This window comes from Procambarus clarkii, chromosome 91, assembly GCF_040958095.1.
Source record: "Procambarus clarkii isolate CNS0578487 chromosome 91, FALCON_Pclarkii_2.0, whole genome shotgun sequence".
Lineage (NCBI taxonomy): Eukaryota > Metazoa > Arthropoda > Malacostraca > Decapoda > Cambaridae > Procambarus > Procambarus clarkii.
In genome coordinates, this window is record NC_091240.1 from 10,028,048 (window position 1) to 10,048,383 (window position 20,336).

Genomic DNA, 20,336 nt, shown 5'->3' on the forward strand with positions numbered 1-20,336 from the left:
CTATCATTATTATTCTCCTCCTCACTACCACCACCTAACACTTGGCAGTTTCAGCCTCTGTTAACAAACCATTTATAGTATTCTGGGTCATCTTTTTGCCATCTTCAAACACTTCACCACGTTATTCATATTTGAATCATTACCCCCACCTTCTCAGCATTCTGTGGATATCATTGTCAAATTCTTAAGTCATATTAATCAACCTCATATTCATCAAAATCTACAGGTACATGCTTTAGCATTTTATTCCCAGTTGTAAATAGCAACTGTTTATTTTAATTTTGTATTGTTCTTCCTCTTGTGTCCTCATTCTTATCATGAACTATGGCCAATGCCTCGTGCAGCAGTGTCTTTCTATACAATCTCTTTGTAAGATAAATTTCACCTTGATCTATAGGCTGGAGCAGTGGGATCATTTATGATAGAAGAGCCAGGCATGAAAATCTTGCTATCCACTCATCTTAAAACTCTTCCCATCATGATATGCTGGAACATTATCAAGCAAGAATAAGTCCTATAATTCATAAGCCTTCAACATCCTGCCTTTAATTTTGAGCTTTTTTACCGTCTTGCAAAAATTATGAAATCAGCCTTCAAAAATTCTTGAGGTCTAGCTTTATCACTATGAACAAAAATTCTAAAAGATAAAAAATTCTTTGATAACTTTATGACCAGGAATAGCTTCCTCCATCCTAGTAGTCAGTGTTTCATTTGGTAAAATTCTCCACACCAAACTAATTTTAGCTACATTTAAATTGATGACAAATTAAAATTTCAGAAAAAAATACAATACCTGTACTGTGATATAATTTCCTCTTGAAGGGTTCCACACTGTTCACACAAACATTTGATTTTGCACTTGAAATCTTCCTTCTACTAATTGCATACTGTACCGTTATTAATATTTTGAAGCCAGCCTATACTACCTTTAAACTCCTCAATGACCAAGTTATGTGGAAATTGCTCTGTCTGTGACTTTGTCTTCGCCTTCGTTGGGCAGTCAAACACTGTGTTGCTCTTACAATCACTTAGGTGCACCGCCATCTATTTCCTCATGCTTTGATTTCTTGAGCTATTTAGTCTCTGAACTTTTGCCACCACTTCTTCCTCTGTATTGGACTTCAAAAATCTGCATTTACTGTTTTTGTGCAGTGGTAATATCATATCCAGATTATATTGTTCTTAACCCACTTTAGAGTTAAAAGAAATACAGATTCCAAATAATTATTCTCTTTTTGGCAATTTATCTCCAGCTGTTTTGTAGTTTGTATATATAAAATGATATGACACATATTTCTTAACATTTAGATACAAATAATGTATAAACAATAATTTAGTTTGCATAAAAATATGCTCTAAACATGCTCCTAAAATAAAATACTTAAGCGGAACACTGGTAAATTTCAGATGGGTATGTTCTGAATAAGCTCCTCTTGCCAAAAGTGTTGGTCATATGACCATCATTGCCAGGACAGTGTGTGTTGTGGTGACATCTTAGTGTGCATTTCCTTGGATCTACCTCTACATATATATTTTATATTGAATTTTTTCATTTGTGCACCTCCCATCAAATTTATAATGATGTTTCTTGTAAACTGTAGTACTTAGTGTACTATAAACATTCTAGATATGTTTTACATAAAAATAACATTGAAACTTAAACATATAAAAGGTGTGCTTATACGAGTGTTTTAGGTAATTCCAACACTCCTAATTAGCCGATACCAATACTGATGCTTAATTTTTTGTTTAGATGTTAGAGCTTATGAAGACAGCAATGCTTCTTGTGGTCTCATGGTTTGTAAAAAACTGTAGTAAAGTAGTAATACTCAATGCTGTAATTATAATCAGAACACAACTGTTCCTGCAGAGTCTGCTAAATGAAACTGTGCTAAATAGCAGAGATTACTGATTAGTAACACTAAAATAAACAGTTCCCTACTGTATTTTTTATATTATAACTAAATAATTTAATCTTTTACAGGACACTTTTATGGTCGCCAAATGTTGATGTGAGCTACTTTGCAGCTGGGATTGTTGCTCATTTAGTTTGTGCTAGCGAGGACTCGTGGAATGAACCGGGCATATCCAAGCAAGATTTGCTGGAAGAACTCGTAAGTATGTTTTGCCTTGGAATTTATTTTAATCTTGTCATAAGGTGCACACTGTGCTCATAGGGACACATCAGATCACAGAGTGGTTCTCCGTGTGATGAATGTATTGACATCCAAGTTATAAATGGCAATAAAGACAAATGGATTAAATTGTTTGTCATGTTAAAATGCTTATGATCTTGCCTTTTTCATTGAGGGTGGGGGGGTGCATGTATAGTTACCCACTCACAGCTTTATATCTTTATTTCTGTTTGTGTGTACTGTAAGTCCCATCACTAGTTGTTCATCTTGAGATTGGGAGTCATTCATTCCATGTGGACATTCTTTAGTCTTAGTTTCACAGTATAAATACCCAGTAATGCTTTGTTTCAAGGGGTTCAGTGCAAATGTTCGTGTTTTTTTTTCAAAATTTAAAATGTGGGAAGAGAGCTAGAGCAGAAGGAACAATTGACCAACAGAATATATAAGAAAAATCATGAACCAGAAAAAGCAGGGGACTAATGGAGTATATAAGAAAATGTTTAAATAATGCACAAGTTTGCAAGCAATGAGCCACATATGTGGTCAACTGAGTTTAGGACTCAAACTGATTCTAGTTCACTTGCCAATACTTGCATGTGTGTCCATTATGTTCAGAAACCATTGCACTACTACCTTCAATATTGTTCACAGCAGAAAGAAGCATCAAGTAGGTAGGAGGTGATATACTGACTCAACCAGCCCAACCAAAAGAACATGGGAGATAATCAACCCATGAAGGAATCAAGGCACTAAGGAAGTGTACTCCATGATACCCTATCCAAAAACTGTCACCAAATAGAAAGGAAAATGGTGAGGCCAGCCTGCAGCCAAACAAAAGAAAAATGAATGAGAACATCGTACATGTTCACTTCTAAACCCGGAATTGCCCGCACCGATGACATGCATAGGCATCCACTGCTTTAAGTACAATATTAGTTTGTGTGTGTATATAAATAGGTGTTCAGTGCCAAGATCTATGTCCAGGACCCAGGTCCCTAGTCACCACCAAGACATTGAAGAAACTCTTAAGTATCTGCACCTGGCTGAATTCTATGCTAATCTACTTCAAAGGGGATACAGTACATACATCTAAAAAAGAGCCGAGGAAGAAAACTGAAACAAAACTTGTAATAGATAGTACTAGACAGAGGTACACAGTGAAGCATACATACACTGAAAGATGATAAGCCCCTGCACAGACTAAATTCTCAAGAATAAACCAATAAAAGCTAAGCTTAGTGGCCATTGCAGAGCCAGAGGCAGGAAGTGTGGATTGCCAGACAACAAGTGAGGTTGCTGGCTCCTCTGATCCTGTTAGTGATGATGTTGCTACACGCTCATGATCGAGGTAATGGCTGATTACCCAACCAGTAGTTAGTCGAGTGATTTTTTTTTTTTTATGCAAATTCTTTTGTATGCAGTATTACCAAGATGGTCACTTGGTGGTCACTCGAGTGAAATTATTGTCCCCTCTTTTCCCAGCTATATGCCCAGACTACTATTATTGATCATGGTAGGCAGAATGCATCTCTGTGTACCTATACGCTGCTATCTCAAGGGAGCAGTTGATGGGCTTAGAAATAAATTATTATTCTCTATCAGGATAAAACTAATTGAGACCCTGTAAATAGATATAATCACAGAAAATACATTTTGCGATATATATTGTCCTGCCAAAATGCGAAACCTGGAGAGAGGGGCGGACTGTGCTGCTGGGAGCACAGCAATGAACCGCTCCACAAAGGTGTTAATAACATGGTGTATAATTTCCTTTTAACTTTTATTCATTTATTCTAAATATTAGTAAAAGTAATGTCTTCTGACAGATATAATGACATAGGATAAAAACCTATACTTGTGTATTTGTGAAATTTATGTAAGGAATTTACACCAAGTCTTTTTGCACTCTTCCGAGTGCTTTATCAAGGTCTGAGTGCGTGGTTAGGACGAAATTTACATCTCAATGTCTAAACGTGATGTCTAAACAACGTTGATTAGACGTTGAGACGTATGTCTCGTCCTAATCACACACTCAGACCTTGATAAAGCACTCAGGAGAGTGCGAAAGACTTGGTGTAAATTCCTTACATAAATTTCACAAATACACAAGTGTGGGTTTTTATCCTATTGTAAATATTATAATAAATTTATGTATAACAAAAATATAAATATTTTTTTATTAAGGTATGTTACATATTTTGTTACATATTTTGTATGTTACATATTTTGTATGTTACATATTTTGCATGTTACATATTGTATATGTTACATATTGCAGTCCCTGTGGCGTAGTGGTAACACACTCGCCTGTTGTTTCACGAGCGCTTTGGCCTGGGTTCGTATCCTGGCCGGGGAGGATTTACTGGGCACCAATCCTTAACTGTAGCCTCTGTTTTAACTCAACTGTAAAATGGGTACCTGGTTGTTAAACGATTTGGCGGGGGTCATATTCCGGGGAATACAGTACAGTACAGTATTAGGATTAAGGACTTGCCTGAAACGCTGTGTGCGCTTGTGGCTGTACAAGAATGTAAGAACTCTTGTATATATAAATAAAAAATATATATACAGTATATATATATATTTTGTGTTACATATTTTGTGTTACACATATTGTGTTAAATATTTTGTGTTCATATTTTGTGTCATATATATTTTGTATGTTACATATTTTGTATTTACAACATTTTATGTACAAAAGACATATGGTACAGTATATTTATTTAAGCATATTCAAGTTTATTTAAAAGCTTTGAAAGAGCTTCGTTAATGATTAATGGTAATTATTGAGAAGAGCATTTTTTCCTCATTTTGAGAGGCGACTATAAGTGAGAAAATAACACGTAACGCAGGAGAAGAAAAGGGCAGAATTTATTTCATTATTTATTATGTGCTTTGTAATAAAATATATAAAATTCTTTGGTAAATTTTCTTAATTGTTCTATTCAAGTTTTTTCACTTGATAACTCATAAAACATTTTTAATGGTTTGTTGTGATATTCGTAGAGTACTGTTTCGTTATTCAAAATGTAATAAAAATGGAAAAAAAAAACTGATTGTGTTAATTTGATCATATTTTCAAATAGAAAACAGACTGAACAAAAATACAGTACAGTAAATACACCCATCTATAGTACAGTATTTTGTTAATTTTTCATGTTTATTTTTACACTATGAAATTTTTTTTAACCATAGACAAAATCTTACATCATATAGTGAAAATGTTTTGCCGTACATTAAACTTTTAGTCATGTGACATTTTCACATGAATATAATTCCTGTATTTACTAAGATTTGATAACTCACTCACTCTCTCTCTGGGCTAAAATTATCTAATAAAATTATAGACCTTGTTACTATACAGTGCACACAAAATCATTAACTAAAAGAATTTTGAAGCACGTGGCACTATCGTACCCAAAAACATCTGTTGAAAATACTGTATTAAGCTTGAAATATTTTCTATATTTTTCTTCATTCACCCATCTATAGATTATTTTCCCCTCAATCCAAATTTCAGGAACTGATATCAGTATCAAAATTTAATTAATTTTTAATTCCTTATATCCAAGTTGAACTATTTTCCATTGTTTTTCTCAAATTTGTTAAGTTTTAACTCATTTGCAAACAAAAAAATCATTACTTTTTGTAATATTTTAAGAAATGCATAAAAGTAGAAACCGTGGGTTGAAAAAGTGTTGCACTTCAATACTTAAAGGCACAGCTTGAAATGTCTTTTTATCTTGCTATAAACATAATAAATTCATATTTAATAAATATCATTTTCAGGCTGCATATTGATCCCTTGGTATGGATATGGTCCATCCAAAATATGGTATTGCAGCCAAAGGGGTTAAGAATTTTATACCAGTTTGTAAATTGGCCAGAAGTTAGGATAGTTAAATGTATTAATATTCATTGTTATATTCATTGTTGGATATAACAAAAGAAGTATCTGGCCTGCTGCATTAATCCACCCTATACCAATCTGAACCTAAACATATCGAATGTATTAGATATTTAATAATTAAATATTTATAGAAATTTCGATGATGACTACCTACAGGGAAATTGGGAAATTGCTGCTTACAACTTCAGTAGCCCGGAAGTATCACCAGGATTCTCCTCCTCTTTAAGATAAGATTCCAGCACTTGCGTTAATCTGGTCAATAGGTTACAAGCTTCCACAATATTGGTTGTGGACTTCGATGCTACCTGACGATCCACACACTCCTCACCACTTTCATTCACCTTAATCAATACTATTATGACTTTTTACTGCTGCTAACCACTTCTGCAGTAGTACCTATGACACTTGCTCTCACTACTATTATGTTCGCTTGTATGATGAGTCATCCCCCAGCATCAGCAGAGTCAGAACTATGGTTACTGTCATCACCTGTGAGGACAAAAGATTCTGACCACCACCTCAGGGAGATAACTGATGCATCCTTGACAAAATGAGGCTTGCTGAATAATAAAGATGAAATTTGGTCGTTTCATCATGCAGTCGGCCTATTGTTATGGGAAGCAATTGGCTAACTACAGATTCCTGAATGCAGTCATGATGTGCCAGCCTGTAAGGACATCACTGTCATTGTGATGTGACCGATGAACTAACAGAAGGGAAGACTTGTCTGTATATCAACCCAACTAATGACATGTTATGAAGATGGAGCAAAGATGTATTGGTATTCTGCTATAGTATATCAGCTTGTGTGGACATTAGTATTGACTGTTCCTTGTGACTCTCCAGCTGATAGCCATAGGCATGGCATTGTGGCTGTTAGTGAAGGCTTCGGAATTGAGCTATTATAGCAGGAATGATATATCAGTCTTAAAAGTCTGCCTCATCCATCACGATAGATAATGATGATTGCAGATGGATGGCCACAGTTATACATGGAGTTCCTTTAGCCACCATGCAAGCATCCAAGTGCTGCAACTGGAGCAGGTTGTACAACTGTCCTCGATGGTGCGCCCATTCTGAAGTGAAATTAAAGTGGGTGTTCTTCCATGTATGTTGCTGTATAGTTAGCCTCAGAGATGCGGCCAGAGTAGACTACAACTGCCCTCAATGGTGTAGCTATCCTGAAGTGCGAGGAAATGTGTGTTTCCCTTGGATATAGATTTGTGGTTGCCAGCAGCCATAGAAGCTACTGTACCAGAACAATAGACAGCATAACACTTGTATTTTGTAGCTGTAGTGATATCTAGAAGTGTTGGTGTTACTGCTACTTGGGCGAGTGTGCGTGCTTGCCGTCCCCACTGATGTAAACACGTTAGTTAAGTTGGAAGTGACTAATTAGGGAATTGGAAACAAGGAGAATAGCAAAAATTACCAGTGTAATTCATGTGACTTTTGGCAGCTCAGACCTTGAGACGAGCAAGATGTTTACATCGTCAATGGGCTGATCAAATGACAGCTAACCTAGTTACCACCACCCATCCTTTTAAGTCTGAGATAGCAGAGTTTGATGATACAATACTGAGGAAAGAAAGTAAGAACTAGCAAAGCTAGCATTTGTTCCTTCAAATAAGACATGAGAAGTCCACTCCTGTTACTAAAGCTTTCATTTATCATGCAAGCAATATTTACTTGAAACCAATAGGTCCATGCATTGATGTCAGTTAAGTGCCCGCAGTTAAATTTGGATAGCTGAGATGTCCGTAGTGTAATAAAAGTTAAGAATTGTTTTGTGGTGTCACTCAGTTTTATGAGTGACCAGTGTTGTGTGAATGAAGAGAGAACATTTGTGTGACTACTCTCTTTGGTGAGAGAAGGATTGCTGATGTGTCTTGGACAGGAGCTGGGATCTTTGGGGACCATTGTTATCTCCAAACAGCTATATCTCTTGAAAGTTCCAACAAGATGTAGGCCTTCTCTGAAGAATGCAGTGTTGTAATTATTCTGGCATGAAGTTGTACCAAGGCTTGTCTGGGCTCACCAAACTAGGCATTCTCCACCTAAGTGTCGGGTAGTACACAAATTCTCCAAGAGTTGTGACAGTACAGCTTCCTTCCAACTACTGTGTATTGCCACTGTAATCATTTCCCTGCCATAAAGTTAAACATTTCTGGAAGCAATGAATAGTTGCAACTTTTGGAAACAACACAACTGAATTACTTGCTGTTATGTAGACATTAGTTGTGGATTCTTGAGTCTACCACATCCTTCCCTCTCCACTCTCATTCATCTTTGTCGTCACCACTACGACTAAGGTTGCTGTTTCTTCTGCTACCACTTCTGAAGTAGCACCTACAATACCTGCTTACATCTGCTGCAGTGTTCATCATTCAGCATCAGTGAACTCATGACACAAAAGTGTGCAAAGTGTTTGCAGATCAAGGAATGATAGAGTTCAGGTGATGATGTGTGTGTGAGATCTAATCACATAGTTCATTATCACCACTGAATTATGTTCAGGCCAGAGGGCATCATTTATTCACTTAGGGATTGATTTCATTAGCGTTGCATAATGGGATGCCGTGATGTGTTTCCACACACTTCATGCTCCATGAACTAGCAGTCCACAAGTACTGAATGTTTTTTAAGACTCAGGGGTGCTAAATGTACTCGCCTGAGATACATGGCACTGGAGTTTTCCTGGAACAGGTAACACTGGTTCTACAGTGAACTGTGTGTGTGTGTGTGTGTGTGAGAGAGTAATAGCAAGCAGAGCATCGCTCCAACAACTTGTACACATATTCATTTGTGCACATATTCAGATGTGCTGGTGATAGCTTGTGTTTTCTGCATTAGTGTCAAAAGTAAACTGCCTTGACAGTTATAGTTGAGCATCTCTCTGATTATGGCTGTGATTTGTGTATATTATATACTGTATTTTGTATATACTGTATTTGTGTATACAGTATTGGTACTGTGTATACTATAAATTAATATTATTGTAGGTGACACACGTTACTTGTGCCTTGTGCTGTTTACCAAGTGATTTTATGAGCGATTCTTAATAATCACACCAGTGGGTGGATTCTTTTGTGTGTTTAGTAACTGTTATCATATCAATGCTAATGTAACACTCCAACTTTTGTTTGTATTTACTGTATTTACCATCTAAGTTCAATAAATTGATAACAAAAGTTACAATTTCCATATCCACCTTTTGCAATATTTCCATGTGTGCAAAATCTTACCTCCCTAGCCTTACACTAAGATAAATATATCATCCTGTTCATAGCCAGTCTTGCTGTTTGCAACTCCTTTCCTAGAGTTAATATGTGCCATACACCTGTGTGCACCGAAGGCCTAAGAGTGCATGGTTACTTCCCACTTTCCTTGGATTGAGCTGTAACTACTCGTCAGCCTCTGATGCATTCATGAGAATCCTTTCATTTCTTCTTGCAAGAAATATTGAATTTGCTATTTGACTATTGACAATTTGGGAAATTTAATGAAGGGTATTGCAATACTGTATTGGAAGGTCAAAGGGCCATGTTTTGTGGGATAGTGATTAGAGGAAAAGATAACAAATAGGATAATGTGATACATTATCTTTAAATGTGCAAAGGTCATGGAAATGTTATCACATTCAGGAAGTAAATGGATGAAATGAGTAAAAATAATCCATGGTTAACAGTCACTACCAGGAAACCCAAAATATGAAAGTTAGGAAAGAAGTGAATTACTATACTGTAGTTTGACAATGACATGGCAGCAAATACTAAAGATCAGGTAAAGTTATTGCACAGACACTTTAGGCAGTAATTTAGAGTAAAGGTCTAAATAAAAAGGTTTAGGAAAGGTCAGAAGGCCTTCACAAAGAGTAATAAGGTAGTGTGTGAGGTACTCAGCATAAAACTTGAGGACTGTTTTTTAATACTGAACTAGAGTGGAAGTTAGTCGTAGTTGATGGCAGGAGGAATAGCAGTGACAATAAGGAACATTGTGGTTTCTTAGAATCGGATAAAAAAATGGAATTATGTCAAAGGCAGGACTAAATATTTCCATGATTACTAAAAGTCATTATATTACATAGGCTACTAACTAGCACATGTAGAATGTAACACTTGAGACTTGGGATGCCCAGATATCTGAGAAATGTAAATGTGGTACCAATACAGTAGAGTATTTAAGAATGGGGACTTGGCATGGAGGCCCTAAATAACACTGATACCCTTGACATGCCTTTCCTTGTCCTACCTTTCAGTTTAAATAGGCTGTTCTTGTTTATGTTATCTATTCCCCTCAATATCTTGTATGTAGGGGTCATATATCTCTGTTTCTTCTCCTTTCTAAGATTTTGAGGTCGAGTTTGAATAACCTTTCTTCATGCTAATTTCAAATCTGGCACCAAGCTAGCTGCAAACCTCTGTATTGTACTTTGTCAAGTTTTCTTTTGTGCTTTATGAGTTTTGGATTCCATTCCATTGTTGCATTTTCCAGAACTGGTGCATAGGCAGTTTATATAAGACTTTGAAGCACCCTTGTTTATAAATGCTGCTCTTGGGTTTGCCAACCTAATTATGGAGTACTAATTTCTGACACTTTAGAACTTCGACGCTTGCTTTTGTACCCATGTTTATACTTTTTCCATGTCTTTTCTGTCCTCTCCCTTTCCTTGTTTCATTGTTAAATCATGGTTGGCTGTTCTCTTCAGTATGAGGGAGGCAGCTATTGGAAAAAAAAATCTAGGTGTGAATGTAACATCAGGTTTAAAGCAGGGGAACTCAAATATCAACAGCTTGTGCAAAATTGGCAAATATATTATAGATGGTATTTTAAAATATTAATGGAAAATCATTCAAAATTATAATCAGAGACATGATCGACTTTACCAGGCCTAAAATATGTGCCGCTGCACATTCCGTCTTGTGAATCAAAATATGAAATATTATACAATACAGTACTTGAACTTTTGCAAGTGTCTGTATACAGTGATATGCAATAGAAATAAATTTAAAAAAATACAGTAGAGACATTATACGTAGTATTTATGGAATTACTTTGAAAAATCTTTTGACAGTGCGCTTATTTCAGGAGGTTGACTGTGAACTTGCAAAGTAAAAAAAAAAAGGTTGCATGACATAAGTATAAGGGGCTTTTATGAAGAGAGAGAGAGAGAGAGGGTGGGGGAGAAGGGAAGGGAATTAACAAGGGAAAGTGCCAAGCCATTATGACTATATAGCACCTGGAAGGAATCAGGATAATTGGGATGGGACGGGGGGAAGGAATAGTGCCCAATCACTTGGACAGTAAAGAATTGAATGCCGACCTGCATGAAGCACAAAGGCTTCATTCCTAATAATATATGTTTCATGAGATGAACATTTAGCTGACCAGGGATACCCGCCAAACACACAGCGAAACTACGACGTTGATACAACGTTCGAACAAGTTTTAACACCTCCTAACCAGTTATAACAACCAATATAGCAAGTTGTAACAACGTTCTAATACGTCATAAACACGTTAAGCCAAGATGTAACAACTTTATTACAAGTTGTAACAAGCGGAAAATAGAGACAGTTTCGGTTTGTGTTTCCAGGGTACTTTCCATGATGAATGTAATTTTTAAAAAATCTTGTTTATGTTTGTCTCCACATCTTCAAATTCCTAATATTTCACAGTGAATTAATAGATTCATGAAATTATAATTCTATTTTTCAGGGAAAAGTGGTAACAAGTTGGGAGCAACCCAAGGAGGAGATGGTTGCATATCGTTCGTTCCAGCCCTTCATACCACTGCTCACAGCCCTCAATATGCACCAAGTTCAGCTGTGGGCCGTTTGGGCATTACATCATGTCACTACCAAAAATAGTGAGTACTGTAGCCAGCTGTTTTAAAATTGTCTGAATTGGTGCATGTTGATAAATCAGTTCAGAAATAGTGTGACTAGCTTACTGTATTCAAATTGTTAGTATTACTTTATATTGCTCAATGAGTTTTCAGAAATTCCATAATGTAGTTTAATGCATAATATTTTCAGCATTATCGTATGTAGCTAAATACTATAAGTCGTCAATGCTGTAAATTAGTTAACAAAGCTCTGCTTCCGTAAAGTGCAGTTATCACCTTACGTTAATCCCTGGGGTAAGGCGGTTATTATATGTTTTTATTTATTTATTTATTTATTTATATATATATATATATATATATATATATATATATATATATATATATATATATATATATATATATATATATATATATATATATATATATATATAAATACAGTATTACAGGAAAATTAGTTTGGTTTACGAACCGTCTCTGGGAACGGATTAAAATTATAAATGGAGGTACCCCTGTATTATATTAGTGTAATATAACTATTATAACAAGAACAAGGTGCTAGGAATAGTGATAAAGATATAAAATACACATAATCGCATTACTGAGAATTTCATCTCTTTCAGGCAAACGCTACTGCCACATGCTGGTGCGTGAGGGAGTAGATGATGTCCTTCGAAAATTAGTGGCATTACCTGCTTCTAATGCCTCGGTTCGAGAATTAGCTGGAAAAGTTGTAGATGTACTCCAAGAAAATGGATATACCAAGGGGCTATAATATATGGACTTGGTTTTAGATACCAAAATCATCTTCTATAAGATCATTTTTATGTACGATTGTAGTATGTATGTAGATTCTGTTTGTTGTCATATTAAACAAAAATTATTTTCATTCTGATATTTACCTTAGGGTATTTATTAAAAAAAATAACTATCACAGTTTTGGAATAAAGATGAAATAAAAAAAAAGTTTTAACCAAAAATTAAATGTGTTTTCAGCACATCTATATCAAATTGGGCTATATATGTACATATTGATAACTTCACCACTTCATGTCCTGGTCTGGTAGACCATAAATGTATTTTATGTTAAATATTATTTAAACTTCCGTTAACAGATTGTATATATATTTATGCAACTATACATTAATTCAGTATTTAAAAAGTGTATGGATGTTTTTGTTGATGTGTGTTTGGATGTGGTGAAAGGGCATGTGTACTGGTAGTACACACACACACACATACCAGTGCATGTATGTGTGCTTGTATGTACACATGCATGTATGTGTGCTTGTATGTACACATACATGCATGTATGTATGCTTGTATGTACACATGCATGTATGTGTGCTTGTATGTACACATACATGCATGTATGTGTGCTAGTATGTACACATGCATGTATGTGTGCTAGTATGTACAAGTGCATGTATGTGTGCTAGTATGTACAAGTGCATGTATGTGTACTTGTATGTACATGTGCATGTATGTGTGCTTGTATGTATAAGTGCATGTGTGTGTGTATGTGTATGTACAAGCGCATGTGTATGTGCTGGTATGTACAAGCGCATGTGTATGCGCTGGTATGTACAAGTGCATGTGTGTGTGTTAGTATGTACAAGCGCATGTGTATGTGCTGGTATGTACAAGTGCATGTGCTAGTGCACTATATACATATGCAAGAATATGGATGTGTACTGTACTAATATATACATATGCTAGTACTGTACATACATATGCATGTGTTTGCATATATGTACTATTGCATGGAGCACTGAATTTTAATTTATGTGATAATGTATCTTTTTGTTGTGTGTTGGGTTATAACACATTGCTTTACATATTGCATTAGTGAAGAACATTCAAGTTAGCTTTTTTCATACTCAAAGATTTAAGTCTTAGTGAGTGTCATTTTGTGAGAAGATGACGGCTTTAGTCATACTAAAATTTAAGTTTTTCTAAATATAGATTCTAAATTCAACTGTAAACTATATTATTATTGTTATTTTTTTGTTACGGAAAAGAAGGGCAGAAATAAAATATATTTCCTATAGTTATGTCTACCATAAACACCCTTTCTTACTATGCCAGTATGTTGTAGTGTAGTTGTAGTGTAGTGTAGTAGTAGGCATCCATGAGTCTCAAGGGTGTATACATTGATGCTATGCAGCAGTGTGGTGTGGTATGTATACATTCCTCTTGTGCAGCGGTGTGGTGTGGTACGTATATATTCCTCTTATGCAGCAGTGCGTTAGGTATTCATTATTCTCATGCAGTTGTGTGGTAAGCCCATGTTCCTGCTCTGCAGCCGTCTGGTAGGCAGTTGTCACACTTCTACAACTTGTGTGTGTGGTCATCACATTAAAAGTTATTATTATTTTATTCCCCCCCCCCCCCATTGATAAGGTCACATTGTCATTCCCCACCATATTCCATAATTTAGATATTAGCACCCCAGCCTTTCCAGAACCTGTGTTTTCCTTCAACTTCATAATTTCATGATTGAGTTTGGTAGTTCTACATCAAAATGCTCACATCTCTTAATAGAGATTGAAGCAAATTGTTTACATTTTTTTATAGAGATTGAAGCAAATTGTTTACATTTCTTTTATAGAGATTGAAGCAAATTGTTTACATAATCATTGACTGAATTGGTTGCTCATAATTGTTGTTATTTTCCTCTTTATGTCTCCATTCATTTTAGTCGTCATAAAATAGTCTAACTTGTTTCAAGTGGCTCTATCTTCCATGCAGAATGGACTACACACTTCTAATACAGTATTCTATAGGTATTTCTTCAGCTTGGTTACCCTTTATGATGGAACACTTCTTTACATAAATATTATGTCTTTATCTGTCTTTATTTCATGTTCTTCATTCCTGTCTTTATTCGGTGACTAAAAGGCTTTGCACCAAAAAATATAAAGGAAATGATTAAATAAAAACCTGATGGTTGTCATAGGTGTATGACTGGGGGTCTGTGTTTCCAGGATGAGTTGCTGACAAACTTAAGGAATAGATCCTGTCATTTATTATATATATTGTTGTGAGTGCTGTAACATAGTGATCTACATCCTTGGCTCACAACCGATGGACTGGGTCTAAGATGTGGCCAGGATCGAGACGGTTGAGTACTTTATTTTCATCTGATGCCTCTGTTCACTTAGCAGTAAACAGGTACCCCAGGAAGTTAGGCAATTGTGGTTCGCATCCTGGGGAAGGTCAGTAGTTACCCTGGGGGGGCGGGGGTGGGGGTGGGGACCCTCGATCCAAGCATAAGTGCAGGCTTCCTGTCCCCAATAACGGGAATTGTCACTAATGGGATGTAAACGTTTGCTCATCATTTTGTTGCCTCAATCTTTATTGTCAAAAATTCTTCCTTTATATGCATTTCTAAATGGCAATTCTTAACACAGTCTTTCATGACTTCTGAATTCTAAAGTGCACATCCTTCTCAAATACTAGTTTTAACTGTTCATTTAACTTCAACTTTACTGTTTAGATTGATTTCTTCATTATTTCTCCTAACAAAAGCTATGTGCCACCTTCTCCCAGATACAATTATTTTTACTGTGTAGCTTTATAAGATTTTATTTGCTTTAAAACATTTAAAGCTCATATGTCAATAGTCATTTGTTATTGTAACTGGCTCTCAGTGCTCTTATTGCTCTAGAGTCCTTTTATCCTTCTCTTCCCATAGTGCTCTAGATACAATATTGGCTGTACCTCACAGATTCCGCTGCTAAAGAGGCCATTCATGCCTCTCTCATCTCCCAGAAATGAATTCCATATTCTGATTTCTACTCATTAAGTCATGATGCAATCCACAGTCATTGGAGAGATAGATTGTTAGGTATTATGAATAACAAATTATATTCTGTGCAGTAAAATTTGACATATCTTTTTGGTCTTCCTATGACCAAAACAGGTTGTGGGAAATGTCTCTGACTAGGTTATGGGCAGTTAATGGATCATAGACCTGCAGCTTAATCTCAGAACTGAAGTGTTCCATTAACAGTCATGCACCTTCTCATAAAATGTCCCAATTTTCAGAATGACCAGAAATTTTGCTCTTCCATTGTTCATTTTGTGTCATATGTCCTTCAATAAAATCCTTATTGAACCGAACTCCTTTGACATCACTTGTCTTATGTGTGTGTGTAATCTCATACAGTATTGGCATCCTGAATGCTATGTAAGACTAACTGAATATTTTGTGACATACTGTAGCTTTCTTGGCTTAACACTTACTTTATATAATTACAGTACTTCACTATTTAGAATACTCGTACTCCATTGCAGTTTATTGTTATCTATCTGTTTATGCCAAATGATGCTTTGCCAAAGTCTAATGCTATCTTAAGTTACTACTGTATCTACAATTTGTATCACTGCCAACGTTATGGTTACATACACAGTACAGTTCTTTGATTATCCCCTGTGACTGTTTTACTCCTCTGCTACAGATCTTTAACTTGGCTAATACCACTACTTGATATTCCTTCTCTCTTTTTCAGTTAGAGAAGTTCTTTCAGTTGGATACTTAATGATTGTGTGCCATTAAATTAATTTAGATTTTTCCATAGATTTTTGTTCAATAATACTGTATACTGAATTCTTAGTTTTACTCCATATGTATACTCCACTTGTATACAAGATTTTTACTAAACATACCTGGCCAAGTGCCACTGCAGCCAAAATTGAGTTAAGTGTACCAGTGTATTAATATAACCAACTATTTTTCCAGGAAATAGCAATTTCATGCCATCAAAATTAAATCTTTCTTAAATCTTTCTATTAAATCTGTCTGAGTACCTCTTCATCGTAAGTGTCCTGCCCCCTCGTCCTCCTCTTCAGAGCTTTTAACAGGACAGGCTCGAAGGCTTGTATGCCCTCCTGTCATACATAATAAACCAGCACACACAATACTTCCAGCAGCTTTTTCTTGTCCAATGTGAAGCTGCAGAGATGATATGACAACGACCTGCTGGATTATGACGAATGACTGTCTTCTATATGTAAGTATTCATGTTTAAAACTCTTCTCACTATCTTTGTCTTTGACTAACTTGAAAGTAGTTTTGTTCTGGTACTTATCAAAGTATGTTAGTAAAGGCCTTGTATAATCATCATGTAGCATTTTGTACTGGAATTGGAAGAAGCAACCACCTGGTCACCATTTTGGGAACTAATCCTATTTAACTTCATAGTTGCTGTGTCTGACGATGCCCAACCACTTGGGCTGGATGATAGAGCAACGGTCTCGCTTCATGCATGTCGGCGTTCAATCTCGGACCGTCCAAGTGGTTGGGGCACCATTCCTTCCCATCCCAAGCTCTTATCCTGATCCCATCCAAGTGCTATATAGTTGTAATGGCTTGGCACTTTTTCCTAATAGTTCCCTTCCACTGTGTCTGACCATTATAATGGCAAATAATTTATAAATCTGCACCAAACTTGCTGCTGCTTTCCCCTAATACCAGACAATGTACTGGATAATTTCATTTGAACCTGCAGGCGCAGGAATTTTTTCACTAGAACTAATACTGTATTCTGTGATTTTATTTGTATTACTGCTTTTTAGATAATATCTTGAAAATGGTTGAAACGAATCACTTCAAATATGCTATATATGTGTACTGGGAATCATGTTATTTACTGAGTAAGTTTTGATATTTTTAGCCCACAAGTTTGAGTTAAAATTGATAATTATTTTTAATGGGAGGTGTTTGCTTATGGTCAGGCTCTCAACACGTCATACAAAATTTATTCAAATTTAATACTCATGTACCTCAGGGACATATAATGTGGTGTATTGGTCAGCTGTTTATGAAACAAGTACAGCATTATATATTTCCTGGCACTGTAGGGGGGGGGGGGAGGGGGGAATGATGAGATAATTTGCTTTTCATTATACAAATTAGATACAATTGTTTTCATTAGATACACATGCTTCAGGTTTGACACACAATTAGGACCAGTTTAGAGCTCATTAGCCCTCTGATAGTAAATTTAGTAATGGATATTATACAGTAGTTTGAATTTGATATTTTAACCAATACCCAATTAAAACTTTCAAATTTAATTTTTTTTTTATTTAGTACTGTATAATTTTATACTTTGAGACTTTACCATATTATTTATGGAATGTATAACTCTCCTTATGGAAAAGTTGGAAACAAATTTTAATGCCCATCTAATTCACGGTGCTAGGTTCCTTGGCTTTGTGAGTTTATCCGAGCTCGATTAAAACTGTGTATGGTGCCGCACTCTATTACTATTGTTATATGTGTAGTCCCTGGTGGCAGGTTTGAGAACTAATTATGGTATATTTAATATCTTTGTTATATAGTTCTCTACAAGATTTCCTGAAGTTTGGTATATTTAAGTGTCCTGTAATAGAAGGTAGGGAACCCTCTGGTTGCAAATTTAACTAATTACAACTGGCATCATCTAGCTCATGTTGTTAGGTTCCTGAGCTTACCGTAAGTTATCTTGTTTTTGTCTAATACAGTATATAGTATTTTTATCTTTGCAATATGGTGGTAGGTTGGAGAAAATATTCGACTTAGGTGTGCGGTGTTATATTCTGTGGGTGTGCTGTATAAACTTAAAAAAAATTCTGGAATTTGGTCCCTAATTGTCTTGCCAAACTTTTGTACCATTTCAGAATTTTAAACAATAGAATAAGTCTTAAAAACACTTGTATCAGATGTGATTGCACCTACCAATTTTAGGCCAGAAGGAATTAGATTTGTATTTCAGATGTACAATATACTGTAGCCATCCAATTAATTATTTTATAAAATAAATTGCAGGTGAATGCACATAATGAGCTAGAGACCTTCAGTTGTCAGAAATACTTATGTTGAATTCACAATTCAAATGGCAAGTGGAATTTAAGGGTCTAAATGAAATATCATTTCTAGAATAAAAATTTGGCATGTGCCTCTGACTGGAGAAAACTTTTAATATAAGTTTGTATTAGAAAGCAGTTGGTTAATGACAGTAAATTGGACAATTTTTTTCTCACATATTTGACAATTTATTCAAATTCATAACTTAGTGCTGTACATATTAGGCATATATTAATCTGATTTGATTTTATGTTGTACTAAAAAAAAAAAATTTGATGCTATGAATCTTGCAGGTTAATCATTCAATTATAGGGAGAGATTTATATCTTGATAACGCTATCTTCATCTATAAAAGGCCACCACAGGGTTACAAACTATGTAATTGTTTTTTTCATAATTGTTTGTGCAATGTGCTAGTTTTTTAATTATTGTAGATTCCTTAAAATTTCATTTGAATTGGTTTCACACTAAGCAGGACTATATTACTTTGCATTGTACATCCGTTCTATTCCCCTTGAAACTGAATGTCACTAAAGGGGAAATATTTGCTTCTGGTAAATACCTTATTTTGTCTAGAAACTAAAAGGCTGCAAGATTGTCGTCTAAAATATAATATGAAGGGGATATCCTAGTTTCATACCAGTCATCCCTATACCAAATTGTTTTAATACTGTAGTTTCCATTTTTGCTTGTTCGTCAGCGAATACTTAAAGAACCTGTATGCCACTTAACCTAGACAATGTTCCACAAACTTTTGCACTTGTCTTGACAGCTTTTTTTTTTATAAAATATTAAATTTTGCACAAGCTTTTTCCCCAAGAGCTGATTCGTACATATAGTTCCTTTAATCTTGCATTTTACTGAAATTTGCAATGACAAATACGTGAGGGAGACTGTGTCTCCAGCCAGTCATTCTGAAAACCACCACTTAATATGGTTATACATAATCCATCCCATACTGTGATATTCCTCTTTCCTTCCACACATGCATTTCACAAGCCCACTGACGTTGTTCCATCTTTATTCATTGTCTTGCCAAACTTTAGAATTGTATTCTTGCATTATTTGTTCCAGGCTTATTCATGATTTCTGAACCATCTTGATTGTACTTGATACCAGATTATGCCATTAGTTTATTAGATGAATTCAGTAAAAAAAATTACTGCATTTTTTTCAGGTTTAATTTTAAACCTATTTTATCTTGCAAACAGTTAATTGAAGCTGCTATGAGTTTGTACCTAGTGTCCACAAACTAATCACAAATGCAATATGCATATTTATTTAAGTTTAAGATTAGTTTGAGAAAAATAAGTGTACAAATGTATCTTTTGTTTGAAGTTGGGAAAAAAATTTTCATCTTCAATGTGAGAAAGTCAATGAAAGCTTCCATTATGTGTTGTAATGGCAATTATTTTGTGCACTGCATACCAAGCTGGAAATTACCATGCCAAGTCTAACCCAAGTACACCCGTTAACATTTTCTTATACCGAATTTGCCCACAGGGTTGAACGTAAATTAAACATGCAAGTTATCTTTGTAGTCACTTGATGGACGTTTGCCATCAATGTACACTTCAAGATTAAAAACTATGG

At 35.3% G+C, this 20,336-nt stretch overlaps 1 protein-coding gene across 11 annotated transcripts in view; it reads left to right on the plus strand.

The window, feature by feature from the left end:
* The window catches only part of LOC123773997 (protein zyg-11 homolog B), a 28,114-nt gene extending 11,809 nt beyond the window's left edge, over positions 1–16,305 (plus strand). For 4 of the 11 annotated variants that reach the window (XM_045768039.2, XM_045768042.2, XM_069318737.1 and 1 more), the window contains exons 9-11: positions 1,985–2,114; positions 11,764–11,914; positions 12,514–16,305. In XM_045768039.2, coding sequence (XP_045623995.1) covers positions 1,985–2,114; positions 11,764–11,914; positions 12,514–12,665 — 433 coding nt within the window. In that variant the 3' untranslated portion in view covers positions 12,666–16,305. Of the gene's footprint in view, positions 1–1,984; positions 2,119–2,786; positions 2,939–6,201; positions 11,915–12,513 lie in introns of those variants that run through there. The other 7 variants (XR_011225955.1, XM_069318738.1, XM_045768043.2 and 4 more) reach the window with 7 other exon arrangements.
* Positions 16,306–20,336: the final 4,031 nt, after the last annotated feature.